The sequence below is a fragment of the Hylaeus anthracinus genome, unplaced genomic scaffold (genome assembly GCF_026225885.1).
Source record: "Hylaeus anthracinus isolate JK02 unplaced genomic scaffold, UHH_iyHylAnth1.0_haploid 3, whole genome shotgun sequence".
Lineage (NCBI taxonomy): Eukaryota > Metazoa > Arthropoda > Insecta > Hymenoptera > Colletidae > Hylaeus > Hylaeus anthracinus.
In genome coordinates, this window is record NW_026535284.1 from 11,921,320 (window position 1) to 11,941,020 (window position 19,701).

At 44.2% G+C, this 19,701-nt stretch overlaps 1 protein-coding gene across 1 annotated transcript in view; it reads right to left on the reverse strand.

Moving 5' to 3' along the window:
* LOC128893459 (nephrin-like) overlaps positions 1–19,701 on the reverse strand; it is a 116,304-nt gene that overhangs the window by 32,913 nt on the left and 63,690 nt on the right. The window contains exons 7-8 of the mRNA XM_054154394.1: positions 12,137–12,288; positions 4,121–4,262 (exon numbers count right to left, since the gene is read on the reverse strand). Coding sequence (XP_054010369.1) covers positions 4,121–4,262; positions 12,137–12,288 — 294 coding nt within the window. The remainder of the gene's footprint in view (positions 1–4,120; positions 4,263–12,136; positions 12,289–19,701) is intronic.

The window sequence follows — 19,701 nt, forward strand, 5'->3', positions numbered from 1 at the left end:
TTTAAAAATTTCATTCGCGACGAGCAACGAAAATATTTGAACAGTGCACTATGTTTTAATTTACTCAGTATAGCTTAAGGATTTATACATAAAATATATTCGTTCCTTTCTTTCCTGGTCGTTACGTATACATAACGAAAAGAATTAATTTATTAGAAAATGGAACGAGCAACGATTCCACCGAGATAGTTCAAACGTACAACGATAAAGTCAAAGATGCCCGACTGTTGGAGGATTTTCGTAACTCATTGTAAATACTTTACACAAGGACTGATGGGTAAATGGGAAATGGGAAGTAGTTATTCCGTAGTTACCCCTGTTGCTTGTTTCGCCTAGTCACGCAGTTACGCCGTGGATATTAATTAGATGCAACATGGCTTCTCTCTCTTTGGCGCATTAGACGAGTAGTTCCATACACTTCGGGGCGGGTATCTCCGCAGCGCCAAATTCACAATTTCCGAGAGACACGTTTCGAAACTTTGTCTGTTTTGTGCGAACAGGAACGCGGTATAATTGGCGAACACCAGGATATCTGCTACGTGTTCGCTTAGGGCAGCGAAAATTAATTATTTCGATTGGCCAAGATTTCGCGCTGAACGTCGCTTCGAGGTCTTCGTTTGCGAGACAAACTTCCATTCGAATCGATTCGACTTTTTATCATCGGAAATTACTCTTTAAGGCGAACAAGCTCGCTAACTCGATACGCGAATGGTTCGATCGGTCATCGGAGGGAAAATGGAAGAACGCGAGAGGAGATAAACGAGTCGGGAAAAACGAAATTCGTGGACCTGCGAGTATCTATGCAAGCGTACACCTGTAGGGTTGTAACTGCTCTCGGCCTTTAGTCGCACGTTGCGATAAATAACCGAGTAAAACCGACGCGGAACGTTTATCGCGCGCAGTGATTTGTGGGAGCGGTAACCTGCCAGGGACGTAGGTACCGCTTCGTAACTGACCGCCGAGAAATCATTTTCTTTCTCGCGTGTTCCTTCTTTCTATCGCGTCGAAATTGTGTCTACGATCGATTCCCTTTTTCATGGACGTTACTCAATTCAGCCCACAAATTAATATATGTGCCACGTATATTCCGTATTACCATGCATCGAGAAAATGAACTGCCGCATTACCAAGGAATAAAGAGGGTCACTTTGCGCCGACCGTATTCTGAAGGCGAGGAGTACCTTCCTTTTGGCAATCTACGCGAAAGAGCTTGGAATTACGAGGATTAAATCGAAAGTCTGGTGTGTGCCATTTTTTTGTTGTCATGGATCGTATACTTACTAGTACCTACGTGCGTGTATTCTATCATGGCCGTCCGAGCAGCATAGTGGAGATTCAATCGTACGCGCAGATGAGAGAGCACGTGTACGCGTGCTTCCATTCGAACTCAAATATGTAGTATGGCACCGTCCGGTAATGGAAGGTAGGAAATAGCTTTCCGGCAAATGAACACGCGCTATGCCACGGCATTCCACTCGGTACGACGCCGACGGTTCTCGTACGACTGAACAGATCGTTAACCACGTGACATGACCGTATGCCATTGACCCGGTCTCCTTTGCCCCTTCCGAAGCCGATCGGAGCGTGTTCCCTTATCCTACCACGAATTCGTGTTCCTCGAGGATAGGTCGATTCTTTGATCGGCGATTTTCCGTCTAATGCGGCGTGAATCGATACGTCGATCGGTCGAAATTGGATTCCTGGCGATGCGAGTTGAACCACCGAAGACTCGAGACAAGGCCAGTTTGGTTTGTTCGGGAATTCGCGATGGTCGTAACACGAGACCAGAATCTGGTCATCAGGATCTATTTAAATTGCTCGGTCAGCCGAACCGCGTGATCGTACGCGATTTATTTTCAACGTTCCACGAACACTGCAGTTCGGCTTTCGTTCGATTTCCTTTTTTGCCCGTGTCGCTCATCCTTCGTCGCGTTATAATCCTCAAGCAGATTTCTCGATCGTCGAGGGGCGTATGTCGGACGCGTAACGCCATCACGAGTGAAATAATCCATGTGTGGAGTGCCGGAGTGCCGATGCCGGTGTGAGCCATGTCTGATGAAGCACGTATCGTTACCACTGACGGTTCCACGCTGACGTTGATGGATAAGTCGCTGTAGCGTTGGCCACGGTTAACTGTACAGTTATGGGCCACTTTATAACAATAACGACCGTCCATTTTCTTCACGGAGCACTCGATTGTACGAGGAGCATCCGCCGTCGGTGGATAATGTTAAAATATGGCGAGGATTTACCGCGACGATTCTTTTTTTTCCTCGTCCGAAGAGAAGGCTGACCTGGTCGAGCTAACGATATTTACATATGTAAGGGAAGTCCTGCTCGTATTTACGGCCAGTGGTCTCCGTTTATCCTACGCGAAACGGGGAATTTTATTGGGCTGTTTTCGCAAACAAGAGAACGGGAAACCACCAATCGCAACTGTGACCTGTGCCGCCCATAACTTCGAAGCTAATATCATCTGCCTGGGAATTACGCTAGGTCGTTATCTGTGACATTCTACCTTCGTTCAAAGTAAAAATTAAATAGCGGTGACGCGTCGAAGCTCTCTTCCATTCAAAGTTCAAATTTAGCCATCGGAGCGGAGCTCCGTTCTTTAACCTGGCTATACATCCCGGTCTTTTATGTGGCTGCCATTATTGAGGTGGAACGAAAATGAAAAAATTGCGCGACTCTCTTGCAGTAATGACAAAAGCTGGCTTTTAGTCTTTTAGATTAAGCCTGCGAGAGTTGGCCGCATCAAAAGAATTTTCGAAGCGGCGTGAGGATCTTGAACCGAGAATATTTAAAAATGTTTTAGCTTAGAAAGCATTATTAAAGCAAATAGCAGTAGTTCCAGAGCTGTTTGCAGCGGTGGGCACGGAGTGACCAGGTGTTTGGAATTTGTCCAAAATTATTATCAACATTCCAGACATTTTCCGCCATTAGCTTCACGGTGTAGCACGCACGCGTGTATTTAATGGAAGGCATTTGAATTTCAGTCTACGGTTGGCCTATAGGGTTACTATAGGATTATTCCGATCGCGGCCGCCATTCCGTATCTCTGAATTGATTCTTCGCTGCGAGCAAATTCACCGGGGAATCGCCATTGAAATCGAAGTACCGATTCCAGGGAGAATACCTTAATGGTTTATTACTGGGCAAAATTTAACGTTATCTCGGGCCCTTTGTCCGTAGAATAATTCTATTACGAGCTCCGCGAGCACATCGTCGAGAAAAAGTTTGCAAATTGTCGAACCGAGTGCTAATTTTCCACAATGAAAAATACTTTTCATTAAATATAAAAGTTAAGGTGATTTTTTTCTGGAACGGAGAATTCTTCTTTCCGTATTTATGATACTATCAACCTGAATTCGAGCGATTCTAGATAAAGATATGTTCGCAAAATTCCTCGTTGCATCTCGATGCAACGAAACGTCATGCCAGCTCCAAGTCCTAGGTGACTTGAGAACGAGAAGTCTCCCCGTCTATAGAAACGGACAATGATCCCATGCCGTCTCGATTGCTTGGTGCTTCTGGAGAGATTTCTGGGAGTCTGGTGTTACGGGATTATCTGTCGGACTAATGCCAAATTCCCACATACGTACACACACCGCAAACGAGGATAATAGCGGGACGCATCGAGTGGCCGATCAGACACGCAGTCGTAAATAAACGGATAACGATAGCTCGTATCTGTATCCGGCTAGCAGACGTTTCTAGCTTACGTTATGCAGGTAAACGTTGGTAGGACAGATTGGTTGGCACGTAATTTCGTAGCAAGGCAGGCTCTCTGTATGCCGTTTACGCAGCAATGTTACGCGATCGTATGTACGTCAGGGAAATCCATCGAATCTAATTAGCTTGGGAATCGTATGATGCCAAATCATATGATTGTTCAATTATACAAGGAGGTCGACTATAGGTGGGTAGTCTTCTAAGATGCGATTCTGTAGGTAAAAAAAGGGTTTTTCTATCGAGTTGTCAAGTCTTTGCGCTCCAAGCAATTGAATTTTCGAGACGAACGAAATGTTATACGTGTATTATTCGAATAAAATTTCCTCCAGTTCAAATACCAAGTTTCGCTATCTCTGGCGCTCGAACGTAGCAATGTCAACATACTCACAGTGCACTTTTAGCTTCCATCGTTCCTCGATGCCGGTCTCTTGCAGCTTTGGATTCGTCGCTCGACACACGAGAAACTTTTCCTCGTCTTCGGTCGACGGTGTCCATTGCAGTATGCTGACGCTCGTACCGTCCTCCTGAAACTGATCGAACCCCGATATACACGTGTATGTACATCCAATCCAAAGGAGACATCAAATACACTCGAACCGAACACAGATTAACACCAATACGCACACAAACTCACACGTGAACATACATAATCAGGGGTGATCAAGCTCTCCGTTTAAGTTAGCATTTCAAGCGCCGAAAAGAAGACAAAGTATTTCTATGTATTGAGAAAAGTTATCTATACGATTTTTTTTCAAGAAATAAGTTGCTCGTCGATTCAGGGTCGATTGAGCGACAGGGAAAACAGAAAGGCAAAATAGACGTGAAAATTCTCCAAGATCGAAATGAAACGAAATGAAAGGCGAAGTGGAAACTATTGCGAGGCGTTATGCCAGACGAGAAACATCCGAGATGCAAGGAATCTCGCATTCAAATATCGCATCGACGAGAAGATGGGGGTTGCGTTGGTCAAAGCGACTATCGAGTACATTGAACAAAAACGAACGCGACACTGGGTTGCGATGCGAGGAATTTCGAATCCTCTCGAAAACGTGCTGAAACATTTCACCGGCGAATTTATAGTGGCGTAGCTCTGTCGAAATTTCAGGATCGTTATTTATGTAGATTCGAGTATGAAAAATATGTGCGGGTTCACCATATACCGTGGCCACCTCACTATTTTTTCTCTCACCCATAGATGGGAATTTCACTCATTTCCAAATTTCCTATCGAAATGTTTTATACACGTATAGGTAACGTTGCTCTGTCTGTAGAAACATCGAGAAAAATCGTAATCAAAAGTCGTGTTTAGTGGTTGATGAATTAACGCACATCCTCTTTGAAACGTTACAAATGACTGATTTGTGGCATACATGCATTTGCATACGCATTAATATAACCACTAGAGGTGATTATTACAAGAATCAAAAGCACTCACTGTACGATAGCTAGCAAAGCTTGGACGTTTTCGGGGCATCGGTGTTCCGCAATAGTTGGTCGAAGCCGCGTCAACGTTGGTTCTTTGTGTACTATTAATTCACAGATGGTATCCACAAAGAGATCATTAAAGATTCAACGTGCTTTAATACCGAATGAGGTTGCCCGCGGGCGGAATTCATTAGTTCGAGAAGCTAATAATCTCGCGGCAAACTGATTAAATGCAATTGAAACGGATTAGCGCAGTGCTGTTTCAAACGCGCTCTGCAGTAGAATTTTGTTCTAGCAGAGTTCGATCGATTCTACCACCGATTACTTCGACCTTTTCCGATCTCGCGATATGACAAACGAGCAACGACAAGCTGCCCTTTTTTTTAAGATTAAAGGACACGATAAGAAGGAAGAGTTTCGATTTCTCAAAATCGGAAACGTGATGTTCCCCTTTAGCAGGTCACCGCTATTGTAGGAATTCCGATGGATTCCGTCGAAACGACCGCGACAAGGAACGAATTCTCGCGGTCGAGCCAAGGATTACCGTAGATAGGAGGTTCGCTTGGCAAAGCGAAGGAGGAGCACCGATCTCAGTGCAAGAAACGAAGCAGAAAGCGGATGGAATTTATGTAGCGCTTGGTTCCTTTGTGCTACGATATCGCAGCGGTTTGGAAAGACTGGGATTAACTTCTCCTTTACTTTTGCCAGTGGCAGGAGATGTACACAAAATAACGTTGGAGATGATCTTACTTAAAATCTAACGTATACTTTGACATGCAATATCGCGTTACAGTTCTCTTTCCCTATGTGCGAGTAAACAAATAGAACAAGTTTACATACAGTCAGTTTGCCTGTCTCAATATTTATTCTATCAGGTCTCAGAAATACTTGTAAATTTTAAATGGAAGCATAGAATAAATGTGAGATAGTTGGAGAAAAATTTATAGAAGCGCAATCAAAGCAACGTCCAATCTAAAAAATACCGATGGAGAGGTGTAGTCGATCAATTCTCCGTAATGAGATTGCGATGTTTGGATAGCTGGGGAGGAAAAACAAATTTTGTAGGAAGAAGGGGTTCAAGTCGGGTCAAACCGTAATTATCGGTGGAAATTTTTAGGGGTTCGAGCAGCACGCGCGATAAAACTTCCAGTCGACTAATAACCAGCTGCGATTAAGTACGGGAGCACTAATAATACGCGAAACTGCGACAATTTCGGGCTTAAAACGCAGATCCGCGGGAAAAAACCAGCTGCGCCGCGGTATTACTCGAAAATCGGTCTTCGGAGATAAATCTGCTACTGCGTTCTGCCTTCTGGGGATTTTCGAATAACGACTACCCTCGCAGCGCGGAGGGTAGCTGAAACTTGCTGGATGAGCGCGGATAGATTTGTTCGTCTCCATTTTTTTGCCCCAGCTCTATGAAAATTAGCCCTCTGTGGTGCCACCGGCAAGCGAAAATTTCCCAAAAGGAAGCTCGAGAAATATTCTGCTGAAAATTAAAGGGTCGACAGCAGCGAGATTACGCGTGTCACGCCGCTGCTGCTTCGTTTTGAAAACGATGGTAGAGGGTGTCTCTTCTTAGGAAATCCTTGGTAGTTATTTATTTAACGGAGTTGCGTTTGGGATATTCATTATGCCAAAAACGATCTAAAAATAGATCGAATCGGGCGACTCGGAATTTTTCACGGAGTCTATCAGCGTGCAGAAATCGCTGAGATTTCCCAGCGCGAACGTTCATCGGTCCAATCCGGTTCCTTTCGACCAAGCAATTTTCTTCTTAGACGAAGCGTTTGGAAGTTTAGCATCCCTTCGGGGATCACGGTGATGGCAGGTGTTAAGTCACGAGATCCGATCCAGGCGTTCTATTGACAAACGATAACGACAGGCCCGATCGTTCGCGAATTACATCGTACGCCAACGTAGCGTGGTCTCGCTGGCTATTATAGCCGCTGTCTCGCTATTACTCTCGTTGTCACCGTCTCCAGAGGCAAGTACGATGCGAAACGATCTTTCCCGTCTCGACTAATGGATTCTACGAATTAGGCGGCGCCACCTCGTATCGGGCATCGTGGTCGTCGTTACTATCGTTTCCAACGACGTCGCCGTAGACTGGTTCAAAACGCCTCTGTGATTAAATGCGATACATCTCCGCTTTCGTCGGAGATCCTCTCCCGCAGTTTGCCTTCCCTCGAATATATCTCTCGAGCAGAAGGGATCGGAAAGGGTTAATCGACGAGACGTCGCTGAGTAATGAATCTTCGCAAAAATGTTGCTCGATGCTTGGGGGTTGAGTTATTTGTGTTACGGTATAATTTTTTAATAAGTTGGTAACACTTAAATTGTGTTAAATTTTTTGTAATATGTTTGAAGTTGGTAACATTGGATTGTAAAAGGCGTGTAATTTTATTTTCACGTTGTTAATTAGATTATCTTTCATTAAAGCCGTTTTTGAGTTAAATATAATAAAACCACGTCCAAGTCCAACAATTTTTAATCTAGAGCGTTATCCTTTGCCACGATTAATCTACCGCAGTAGTTCAAAAAACCCCACGGTTCGCGGATGAAGAGATTCGCATTCGATTCCTGGATTCTTTTGATTTTGGTAGCCATAAGAGACAGTTCCATGGCCAGGGGTCTCACAGGCTGGAGCGCCGGCGCTTTTTGATCCAGCAACGAGACGAAAACTGTTCTCGCGGATAGTCGAAATGCCGCTCGTTAATTCCATGTTATTTAACTCTTTGATCCGACGGCTGTGTTTTCAAAGCACTCTTTTCGCCCGCGTCGAGAGCTTTCGCGCCGCGACCGTTGGACCGAAATGCGGCACCAAGTCTACACACAAAGATATCGTTGTGTTTCCGTTGACGCAGCACCGACGCTTCGCTTCAGTCTGCCAAAACGGGCGCGTAAGTCGTCGACATTTATCCCCGTCGTCCCGAAAAGCATTAAACCCGTTGCGTCGATGTTCCCTTGCCCTCTTTTAACGATCCTGCCCTCGTTCCCGGACCGACGTTCCAACGACACACTGTCCTTGTCGCGAGCACGCCAAGTCCTCGAGTTGCGCGAGAATTCGGGGAACCTTGTACTCGCACTTGTGACGAATTGTAATCGTAAAAGTAGCAAGAGAAACGCGATTTGAAAGTATATCGTTCCAACATTTCGTCGCGCACGAGAACCATGGAAAACGTACAAGCGAGCCATATGGGCGATGTAGGTGAAATAATAAAGATAATATCTACATACGACAATGGTGATCATTTTGTACTCGCAAGCTTCCTTATCTAGTAGCAATCATCCGCCCATTGAATTGCAAATGGCGCTAATAGCTTGCGAACCGAGCAATGCTCTCGAGATCGAAACCATTCGTTTCTGAAACACACTTCCTCGAACATCATTACACGCGTGTATCCAGTGACGGTTACCGATGGTCTGGTTATCAATCTAGTTGTTCCCCAGTTGGTTTCATAGCAATTATACATGGACACGCCTCGGGTAAATTATTATCAAGCTGTCTGTCATATCCACGAAACTATTAATCCAATCGCACCAGCAACATCGACGCGACGATAAATCATCGGCGAACTCTTGCGTTTTCTGCGTGTCGTACGTTGGCTCGCTTTGTTCGATATTAATTTTTCCATTCGTTCAAATAAATCACGAAATCCTGCATGAATTCCAGCTTTTCACCGTTTGCGTTGGCTTTTTTCCGTTTCCTTAATTGTCGAGCCATTCTTTCCCTCCTCTCGTTTATTTCTCGAGTCTTGGCGCGACCACTCGTTTTTTAGCGAACAAGTTTCGAATTCGCATGGGAGCTTTTTTGTGTCACGGCTTAAACATCTATCCCTCGAGATCGTTCACCCTCTTCGCTGGCATTCTTCTTGAGAGAAGAGAAATACAATTTTCCGCGATCGACTTGCAATTTCATAATTTTATCGTTATTATTATTTCTCGTTAATGTTTGCTGGTTTACACCCTATGTGTACATGTCGATAGCAGTCGCATTTCATAAATATTCAATTACTCGGAATAATCTCTTTAATTGTGTGGAGCGCAGGATAAATTAAAATCTTATTATAATTAAACAGAACGACGACAAATTTATAATATGAATTCAAATTTTATTACATTAATTAAATAGAGGAATTAAATTTGTAAAGTAATTGGTGTTAAATTTGAATTTTATTGTAATTAAATTAAATGAAAATTTAATCAAAGTATAATTAATTTATAGAATTGGGTATTATCAACCAAATTTGGTTTGAAGAAATGTGAGTAGAAAATACTTGCGATATATTTTATCAAGGTATCTATTGCGAGCCAAAAATCTGGTTAATCGCAACACGAAAGGACACGCAACATGTTTCATATATGTTTCATGAAATTTCCAGATTGTGTTCTTGGAATTGAAGTTCTTCGTTGTCGTGTATTCTTCCAACTCACGTTTCGTTTTGATTTAATTTATTTATTAACGAGACAGTTCCCAACGATAACGGAGAAAATCCATCCATCGGTGAATCAGTTTGTCGGACCCTTCGAATCTCTCCAAGAAGGAATTTTGGAAACGAGGTAAATGGCAAACGTCCCCCGTCGTCAATACATATTAGGGGAACGCGATCAGGAAGGAAAAACGAGCTCCGGATGTTGACTCGGAATCGATCGGTCGGAAAATCAAAATTTTCGTCGACACACGAGCTTTTACAGGACGACTGTTACATTTGTCATTGATTTCTTGGTGGTCCAGTGGGACTGCTTCGCAGCTGTCGACGGTCTAGACCGCGTTTTCAGAGGCAGCCGATCAAGGACGATGCTTTTATGCCAAGGAACATATTCGTCGATATCAGACTCCTTTTTCAAACGATGTACGAGGAATTTTTTGTCCGACTCGCGGTGGTTTCATCAAGTCCTTTTTTAATATTCGAATAGAGTGGTGCGTGCTCGACTTTGAGGCTATCTTCGTTAAAGGATCACTTTTTTTTTTTTTGTCTCTTGTATTTTTAGTTCATACGAATTTTTGTTACATACGGTTTCATACGGTAAAATTAGTGTTTCATAAATTTATAATTTTGCTCGTGCGAGACTGATTGCGGGAGAAAATCCTGACCTGAAAAGCGATCGCGCGTATTTCGGCGAGTTCGGAATCTCGTTTTCATCTGTCATCGATCCGGGAATGCGGCGGACTGATTAAAAATATAATGTATTCCGTTCGGTATCTGATTGGAACCAGGATAAATCAGCAGCGGACGGTCATCCGTGAGAGAACCATTGTAACATTGGCCGGCGCGTGAAATTGCAAACGATACCGATGCTACATAAAATGCATTAATTATACGCAGTATCTCCTTCCAACCGGATGGAAATTTTGATTACGATTATTCATCCTCGCGCAGTTATTTACGCGTTTAAATAAGAAATTAATCATTCGTAACGTCCGTGAACGATATTGACCAGAGAAAATATTTATTCTTTCCGTCGAGCGATGGCAAACGTTTATTTTTATTTTTTTGTTTAGAATAAAAACGACAAACAATACGAGCAACAACAAACGAGCTTCCACGATTTTTAGACGTTTTTCAGTTTTGGGGCGCCTCCTCGTCGACCCCGACCAGACTCGAGCAAATTCTATTTCGTGTAACGGATAATTTTTGGATAGACTTCGGAGGGATGCTTTCAAAACCACGAATTTGTCGAAAATACTAAAAGGATCGATGTTTTAGCCCCCTTCCTGTGACTCGTAAGAAACGGAAAACACGACAGGAGTTACGAGGACCCGTGTCGTTGGCACAGCAGGTTTGCCGCATTGTGGTGCGCGTATTTTTCCTCCCCTTTCTTTCTACCCCTTTGTGCCGCCCTTCTCGTATTTAGTCGACGTGCAAGCGCGGCTCGTGATTTTTAGAGCGCACCAACGAGCGCACCTATCCATTCTTTACTCCAAGACCTACTGAAACGCTCGATTCTCCTAAGCATCAATTACGTTCCTCGTCCAACTGTTTGCCACTTTCTACGAACAAGTGCGCCCGTGACGAGGATTACGTTGGGCTTTCGGAGTTTAGAGTTTACCTCGCTCCGCAGGGTCCGAAAGTTCCCGACCGGATTCAACTCGCAATCGGAAAAGTTGCACGGAAAAGCGCTGCGGCGGACCGACCAACTCGCCAGATATTTTCAGTAATAACTGTTGCTTGTCGTCTAAGCAAATAGATTCGATAAATAGCAGTTAAACGAGCGCGAATTAAAATATTGCAAAGACGTTAAAATAAGTGCGTTTTTAGACTTTTCAGAACTCGACGTATATTCGTAGACAGAAAAATTATTAGTCTCGCAGTCCTCGGAAAATTTTAATAACGAGCGCATCGAAATGTTGCATACGTTGAGTACAGCCAGCGAAGGGTTAATTGATAAATATTGATATTAAATTTAAATTTTGCGCGATAATGTATTCAAAGCATCCTTGAAATTGACACGTTATATTACCGAACAATTTAGGTGGGCGCCTCGACGTTTCAATTTCTCCATCCATCCATCATGCATACGCGACACAACGACGCGATGTCGTTACAGTTTCCGGCCGAAATCCACTTAGTAGTCCCAATATCGTAGCCGCTTATCCGTGGGGACCCAGGGCTAATTTTATCGGAACAACGGCTCGCGGAGTCCCTTAATCTTGCCGGAAGTGCTTGGGCGCGGATCGAACGAGCTTTTCCCCGCTGTCTTCGTTACGCGTTTGATCCATGGGGCTCAACTTCCACGACGATTTTGGGGCGGAGAAGTATTGCTCGCAAGGTTGACTGGATTAGAACTTGGGACATCCGAAAAAAAGACTCGAGAGATGGAACAGGGCGAGTGTGGATTTCATGTGACATGCCTGATTTTTACGCGTGGATACATAGAGACGGATAGAATTTAATTAAGGATGAGGTTCGACTCGATTCGTTCGATTTCTGTCGGGATGATTTGGGGCAAAGATTGCTATCTGCTCTTTACTCACGTTTTTGATCGTCCTCTTGAGCTGCTTCGAAGCTTTCCACCAGGTTAAAACTGCCGGCGGCTTTGATCCCGTGCTCTGACACCTAGTCTCGTACTTCTTCCCCGCCGATAGGATCTTGCCCTTTCCCATAATTTCGACTTTCAGCGGCTTCACTGGAAGCAGATATCGACAGATGCATCGATCAAAGGATTGCTTTACGGTGACGGTCCAAAGCGACCGAGGAAAAAGCCGCTTCTAGTCGGCTAAATCGCGAAATTTATTTTACGTCACCCTTTTGCTCGACGCTCGCGGCGTAAAAGGCGTTTGAAAATAATGTAAAGGCGTGCGGGAACAGAATTTCGAGGAACTGGCAGAAATTTCAAGGAAATTCTGGAAATCGAAGACTTCGAGATTTACTGAAAGCACTTTCAAAAATGTATACAAATTTTAGGAAGTGCTTCGTATAAATTCTGGAGAACTGGTATAGAATTAATTTTGGAGAACTGAATTTTACGTAAAAATTTCCGTGGTTAAAGTATGTACATTTACGCTTCTCTCATGAATCGAACACGGTCCTTTATCTCTAGGCGAAAAGTTGTCGGTGTCTGGGTAGGCTCGTTCCAAAGAAGGATCCGAGCTCACCGTGGCGGAGAATTCCACAGCAAGTCACGTTGACAGTAGCCTTTCACTGGGAGTGACTCGTTATTAATTGGATGACGAGATTGCGGGCACGCGTCTGGCCAACGGGAAAATAACCGAGTATTAATTAAACGTTCCGCTCGGTCCGTACGCTCGGAAACCGTCCGCTGACGCAAAGCGTCGACGGCGCAACCATTTCTCGTTACCGGCCTGTAATCATCCGCTATTGTTCGCGGCTGTTAAAGCGTCCGTTACTTCGTGTCTACGCGTTTCCGGTTCCCTGCAACTCCGCGACTAGAGGGAGAGAGCGAGACCGTAGGTTGGGTTGAATCTTTTAAGCGGGTCGATTAACGATCGCGAGACTCTAGCTTCCTCGAGGATATTCTCCTTCGACGGCCGCTCGGCAGAAAAGTTTCTCGTCGGGCTCGTTACGAGGCCACGGTTCGTTCCGTCTTTACAAAGATTCTGATCGCTCCCGCGACTTCTTCGACTTCAGTCGACGGAGATAAATATAATGAAGGGGCGAACCGAGCCTCGCAGTACCGCGGCGAAAGATTCCCAACTTTCCACTGATCCGTGCAAGACCCGGGGAAACTTTGTTCAGACGTAAATTTGCCGTGCCAGGTGACTTCACGGGTTGGACCACTTGAATAACCGTAGTCATTTCTTTCACCGTGACGAGCCATGCCCCGAAAGGGGGTCGCGCGAATGCGCGCTTCGATATAGTTTTTACTTCTCGCGATTCGCGAGATTTACTCTGGTTATTCCATTCGAGAAGTTGAAATTGACTCTGAACTCTGACGGGCTTTTACGTATTTCTCTTCTTCGTTAATGCTGGAATCGATTTTGATAGTTGATTCGTTTCGTAAAGTAGAGGTCAGTTCAAACGCACCGTGTTGTTACTATACGGCCTGTCATGCCAAGAAAGTTTAAGGGCACGACTCTGCGAATGAATCGAATGACGTTCGCGGATTCGTTGAACGCGTCGTCGATGCTGCACTTGCTGGTTGTAATTAAACTCGTGACTTTGTACACCGAGTGGATCGAGTTGGCGTAAACACGATTATCTCGTACTCTGCGAAACGCGAAATTTGATTATGCGATTTCCAGCGCGCCAGGCAATTCCGTGGACGAAATTTTCCTTCAGCTACGCGGTGAACAAAATACGGGTGAAAAAAGGAGAAACGAACTATACGTTATGCAGCGGGTCGCGGCGTCTGGCTGGTTGAAAAGTGTGTCAGAACCAGACTACGCTTCGGAGAACTTTTTTGTTTTGCTCCTACTCCTGCGTCCAACAATTCTGATGCATTTACTGATCCTGACAGTTTCGCGTGTTTCGGGATAGCGGTCCCGTTCGTTGTCCAAACAAAAAGTTTCCTCGTTTCGCGCATCACGCCGGAAATGAAACAAAGACTCTTGCCGATTACTCGCGTCGTTTTTCCCTTCGCTTCCCTTCCCTGCCCGCTAACAAACGCAAAAACGCTCAAGTGTCTGGAGAGATATTACGCTTCCCTCTCAAAAGGCAAATTTCGTAAAATAATCGAAATTAATTCTACGATGGTAGATACTATCGAACCTGTCCGTAACGATACTATCAAGCCTGTTATACGAGAAATCAGAAGGATCGCAAACCTTCGAATTGGAACCGATTGCTCCAACTTGAAAGCTGATAAAACATGTAAAACACGCGATGCGTAAATTGATCATGGTGGCGGTGAGGGAGGGAGTCTCTGGAAGAAACCGTAACCTACACGGATAATCATCTCGTCGATTGGAAAAGTTTCGATTCGCGTTCGACGATGTCTCGTGCTTGTTCCACGTCGCTACATCTCTCCGTTATCGTCGACTAGGGCAAAAGTTTTCGAAAACGGAGGAGTGGAAAAATTGAGATCGATAAGGGTCGGCTGGGGGATGGAAACGGGACGGGAAAAAGTGGAGCGACGCAGCGTGGCAGCGTGCCGCAAGAAAAAAAAACGTCCGCGTAATTAGAAGTCGTAGGGAACGCGAGTAAAAACAAAAACAGCCGGAAAATTACCGTCGGCGGAACTCCGGGGGTTGGGCGAAGATGAAATTTAATTTGTAAATCAAAATTCATGTCGCTGGCTGACGGGGCCGCGGGGAAAACGACTAGGTTGACTCTGGTTTTAACGTCCTCGCTTTAGCCGCCAGATAATCTTTACATTTTTCTTGCCGCTTGCTCTCGCGACGTCGTGCTGCCTGCGTTTCCCCTAATTCGGGCTATAAATTCATCGGAGGACCCTTGTATTGCTCAGTGACATCAGGTGAAGACGCGTTTGAAATCGGGTCGAGGACGGGGATACGGTATTTTTTCATGCGTCGGTTACACACTTTTCCTCGTATCAATGTGTTGAAGCGTATTTACGTATGAAAAGCCTGAATGAAGCCGTTAATTTTTTTGGTTTCTGAAAGCACTCAATGCTGGACGAGATGTTCGCATACAGATAATCCGAGCCCCTTGAAGAGCAAATGCTATAATTGAATTTATACGTAAATGTAGTAAAAGGTTAAAAATATACGTATGAGAATTAAAGAACAAAGAAAGTACAAAGGGCACACCGTAAAATGTATCCAGAGGGAGATTGTTCTGTTTCCTCATTTTTGTACTAGATCAAAAAGGTATTAATAACTTAGTATTTGCAATTATGTGACAATTATGGCAGCGAGCGAAAAAAGCGGGACCAGACGTTGAAAGAACAAGGACAGAAGTAGCAAAACGGGGACAGAATAGAGGGAAAAAGTAATCACAGAGAAGTTTAAATGGCTCGTTTGTAGATTAAGTCGGTTAGTCCTGGAACGAGCGAACATTACGGAACGGTCCGAATGCGACGATCTTGCAAATCGTCGACTTAAGTGAAATTTCGCTGAGACCGGGCACGATTCTAAGTGATATTATTGCTATAATTTGGCAAAGCCGCAACTCGTATCGTTATGTTCTCATCAAGAATGCTGCTGTTAACCGTTTCTCGCTCGCTGTTTAAAGAAATCGATGAGTCGACCCATAACCCCAATTATATTTGGCTTTTGATTATCCCTTTTCGCATCGATATATCTCTCTTATTATTTGCTCGTCACGTGTTCCGTTACCAGGGACCAAGTTTCCAGGAGGTTCAGTCGCCTCGAGAGTGGTTTAAAGCCTTCCGTTCTTGCTTGTCACAGCGATAGCACTTTCGACAATCGTTACGCCATTTGCGACCCCGATGTTCCACAAATTTTGCGGAATTTTGTTCCTGCTCGCGTCGCGTTCTTTACAAGCTCGTCCCGGTGTAAACATTGTCGGAAAAGTGAATTTTGATTTTTCCCAAACGCCCGGTAAACCTATTCGAACACGATTTCAACTGCCGCCATTTGGAACATAAATCACATTCCTCGCGTGTCTCGAGTTATTCAAGGTTCGATAAATGTAAACGAATTCGAAGATTACGATATACTTACGTATAATATTTTACTGGGAAGCAGCCTTTCTCGTAAAATAAACGTCTTTCAAATTCTTTTAAACGTAATTGAAAATGTTGCGTCGACGGGAAATTTCATTCGTTGTCTGATTATCGGTGGTTGTTACTACTGCGAGGGGGTCTGAGTGGCGAACGACTCGTACCACTTGTAACTCGTTCGTTCGTTAAATGGTGTACAACTTTAAACGATGTACAAATTGCATTATCTGCGGCACGGGTATTTCAGTAATTTTCAGACCACAGGGTACGTAAACAAAAAATATCAGTGACGAAACAAATTTATTTATTACGCAGATATTTGACACCTTCGCTTTGAAAATAACTATCTATTAGTCGAATAAAAAGTTCCACAAGAATACCGAGACCGTGCATCGTATGTATACCACGTAATTCGAAACGCCAAGATTCCTCTGCAATGAAAGGCTAACGAGCTTCGGGCAAATTCTTTTCGGAAGCAGGCTCATTAATATTCTTACTAATTAGCGAGAAATCGATTACGTTGTCGGGTTGGGTTGCGCATTTTTGTCAAATGAGATTTCTTTGTTAACGGAACGTAAAGATTCTCCCCTGGTTGTTTTATCGAGCCACGTTTCTCTAGTCCTGTGCGCTAATGAAAATGAACCACCCTGCGAGTGTGTTCCAGTAAAATGTCCCAGCTAATTTACGGTCGTTCCTTCCTATTCGTGGTATCCCTTTCACGTCGTGAAACAGTCTTGTTAAGGCGGTATGACGGTTTATATGTAAGACGACAAATTTTTAACGTAAACGTCCAATCGATCTGACGTCGTGTAAGAAGTTACATTTCAAAAACGCACAAACATCGCATGATTTTTATTTACACCAGGTGTACGTAGTAAATTAAGTTGGGGATTATCAGTCGCGGCGGATGTCAGGTTGAAAAGAGTTTCCGCGAAATCGAATCTACGGAGAAGTATCCGTCCCTCGGATCCAGGCTCCGATTCCCGTCCCCGCGTTTTCCCGATATGCAAATATGCAAATATATTCGATGCAAATCGCAAAAAGTCACTTCACCCGGTTACACTTTCGGTCGGGGTTGCGCGTGCATCGGCTTTCGTTAGAATTTCAAGCGCATCGACCAAGAATTGTCCAATTATTCGGCGTACACTTGGTCGCTCGTGCTGCCAATTAGTTCGCGATATTAATAGAAACAGACGTTCGATCGAGGGGGTGGTTTCGTCGCGATCCCGGTCGTATTTCGCGCGAAAAAGCAACAAGACCAAGTTGAATGGGGCAGGAGCTAATTTAGCGCCGTTTTTCCTTCGTACTTTCTTTCGGTTATTTGCACTCGACGGAAGGGGATTCCATGCACGTCGAGAATACACCAAAAATTCTTCTCGTCTGCGAAACAATGGATAAAATCTCAAAATGAATTATTCCCGTTTCGTGTCAACGCCCTCCGACTTGCACTTGGCGTAAATTTACTTTGGGAAGAAAAACCGTCGGTTTTTGAATATCGTTTAAAAGTATTCGTTAATTTCATCCAACAAGAAATTCATTCTCCTGGTTAAATATCTGGGCTTCCTGATAGTGTTATTAATATTAAGAAAATGGCCGACCCTTTTAACGGGAAGGCAGAGAACCTTGTATTCGTCCAAGGAGCTTTTCCTACCCGCCGCTGCCATATACATATCAAGATAAAAGCTTCTCAACACGTTCGCTACTACCTCTCGCGTACGAGGTGTACCATTAGAAATGCTTTTCAGGAATATCTCCGAAACTATCGACACTAGGAAATATTTTCGATGAAAGTTTTGAGAAAAAACGCGATTTCCTACGAGTAGATGATAAATGTTGTTCAAAGTATGTACTTTATTGCCAGAAAAAAATGTCCAAGTATCAGCACTTCTTTCTGTTCGAAAGTTATAGTTCCTCCTTGAACGGTCCGTAACTCCCTTGACGCACGCCGCTCGAGGTTCCTCGCCGTGAAACGATCATGAAATATTTATACAAATATTCACGGGAAATTTATACACGGGTTCTACAAGTCCGGCGCAAATAAACGACTCGATCGAGGATGCGATCGAGTCGCGCGTCTGCCGTCCAGTCGACCCTTCAGCTCGTTAGACTTTCAAGTAGTTGAACGGGGAGTGCCCTTCGATTATTCGCAACGCGCCTCATCTAACTCAGCCCCAATTAACGAGGGATCGAGACACGAAGTTACCGATGAGTTTCGATGTTTCGTTCGGACGGTATGCTTCGAGTGGATGTCGTACATATTTCGAGAAAACTACCAACGAATCTCTCGAGCGGTTGACCACTTAACGTTGGGAGGACTTCTTGCCCAGATAAACACTTCGAGTAACAAGTCGAAGATAAAGTGTTTATTCGTTGTCAAAATATCTTCAGGTTTTATTCGTTATATAGTATTTTTCAAGAGTAGCAATAATGATTTCAAAAAATTAGAATGCATTCTAACAGAAACTCGTTATGTACATCCACTCGTGACTAGTATCAATAACGTCAACTGACAAAGAGACGCCTTGCGAAAGTAAGTTGGTAAAAGTCTTCTTTTGGAAAGAGAGTTCGCGAAGAGTGGTTCAGGAAGCTTTCGGTGACCCGTGTGAGCCCGCGCGTGCGAGGACAGGGTGTCAGAGCTCGACAGAAGGTTACTCGAGGGTGAACCACCAGAGCGTAAACGAACAAGTTTGGCGACAGGACGGAAGACTGAGAGTGTAAGATAATGGAAAATGCACCGAGCGCATACCTTGCTTTATGAAATTTACCGTTGTCGCTGATGTTAAATGTATAGTAAAACGTTTAATGAGATTCTCATTTAACGTATTATATAAAAAAACAACCAGACGGCACCTGGTGACAGACTGTAGACGCGATGCTACGGATAGCATTTTTGGCAGCAAAGTAGACAAAAAAAGAGGCGGAGATTAAAAGGAAGGAAACGAATAAAAGTGAAAGTTGGTGAAAAAGTTTCTCTTTTACATCGAACCTCTTTTGGAGAATATTTTCTGCTTGCTTTAAAGGCGGTTTCCAGTTAGCGCGTATTTCCCAGGCGGCTCTTTTGCATTAGCACCGACACTTTCGTCCAGAATTACTCGCTTCGGTTTCTTCCTGTATCCGTCGCTAACCAAGACTTGCCGTGGCGGGCAATTTAATTTAAACTTGTTTGTCCGCCATGAAAGTTTCCCGCTAGCCGCGATGAATCTCGGGCGTACCGAAGCCAGCAAGGCGCTTACGAAATTATTAATATTAATTTCCCGGATCGACCGACGTCTGGGATCGTTGCGTTGAGAGTTTTTAATCGAATCACGAGCCATGGAAACTCTTAATATTCGCCGTGGAACGGAAAGAAGGCCACAGGAAAACTTATCAAAATGGCGATCCTGAATTTGATAAAAAGTCATCGTTTGTTCGTTACCGTGGTATCCTTGTACCGCAGGGGCTGTAGCTACGCCTGATTACCGATTGTAGCTACAGTACGGGTTTAGCAATCCCAAG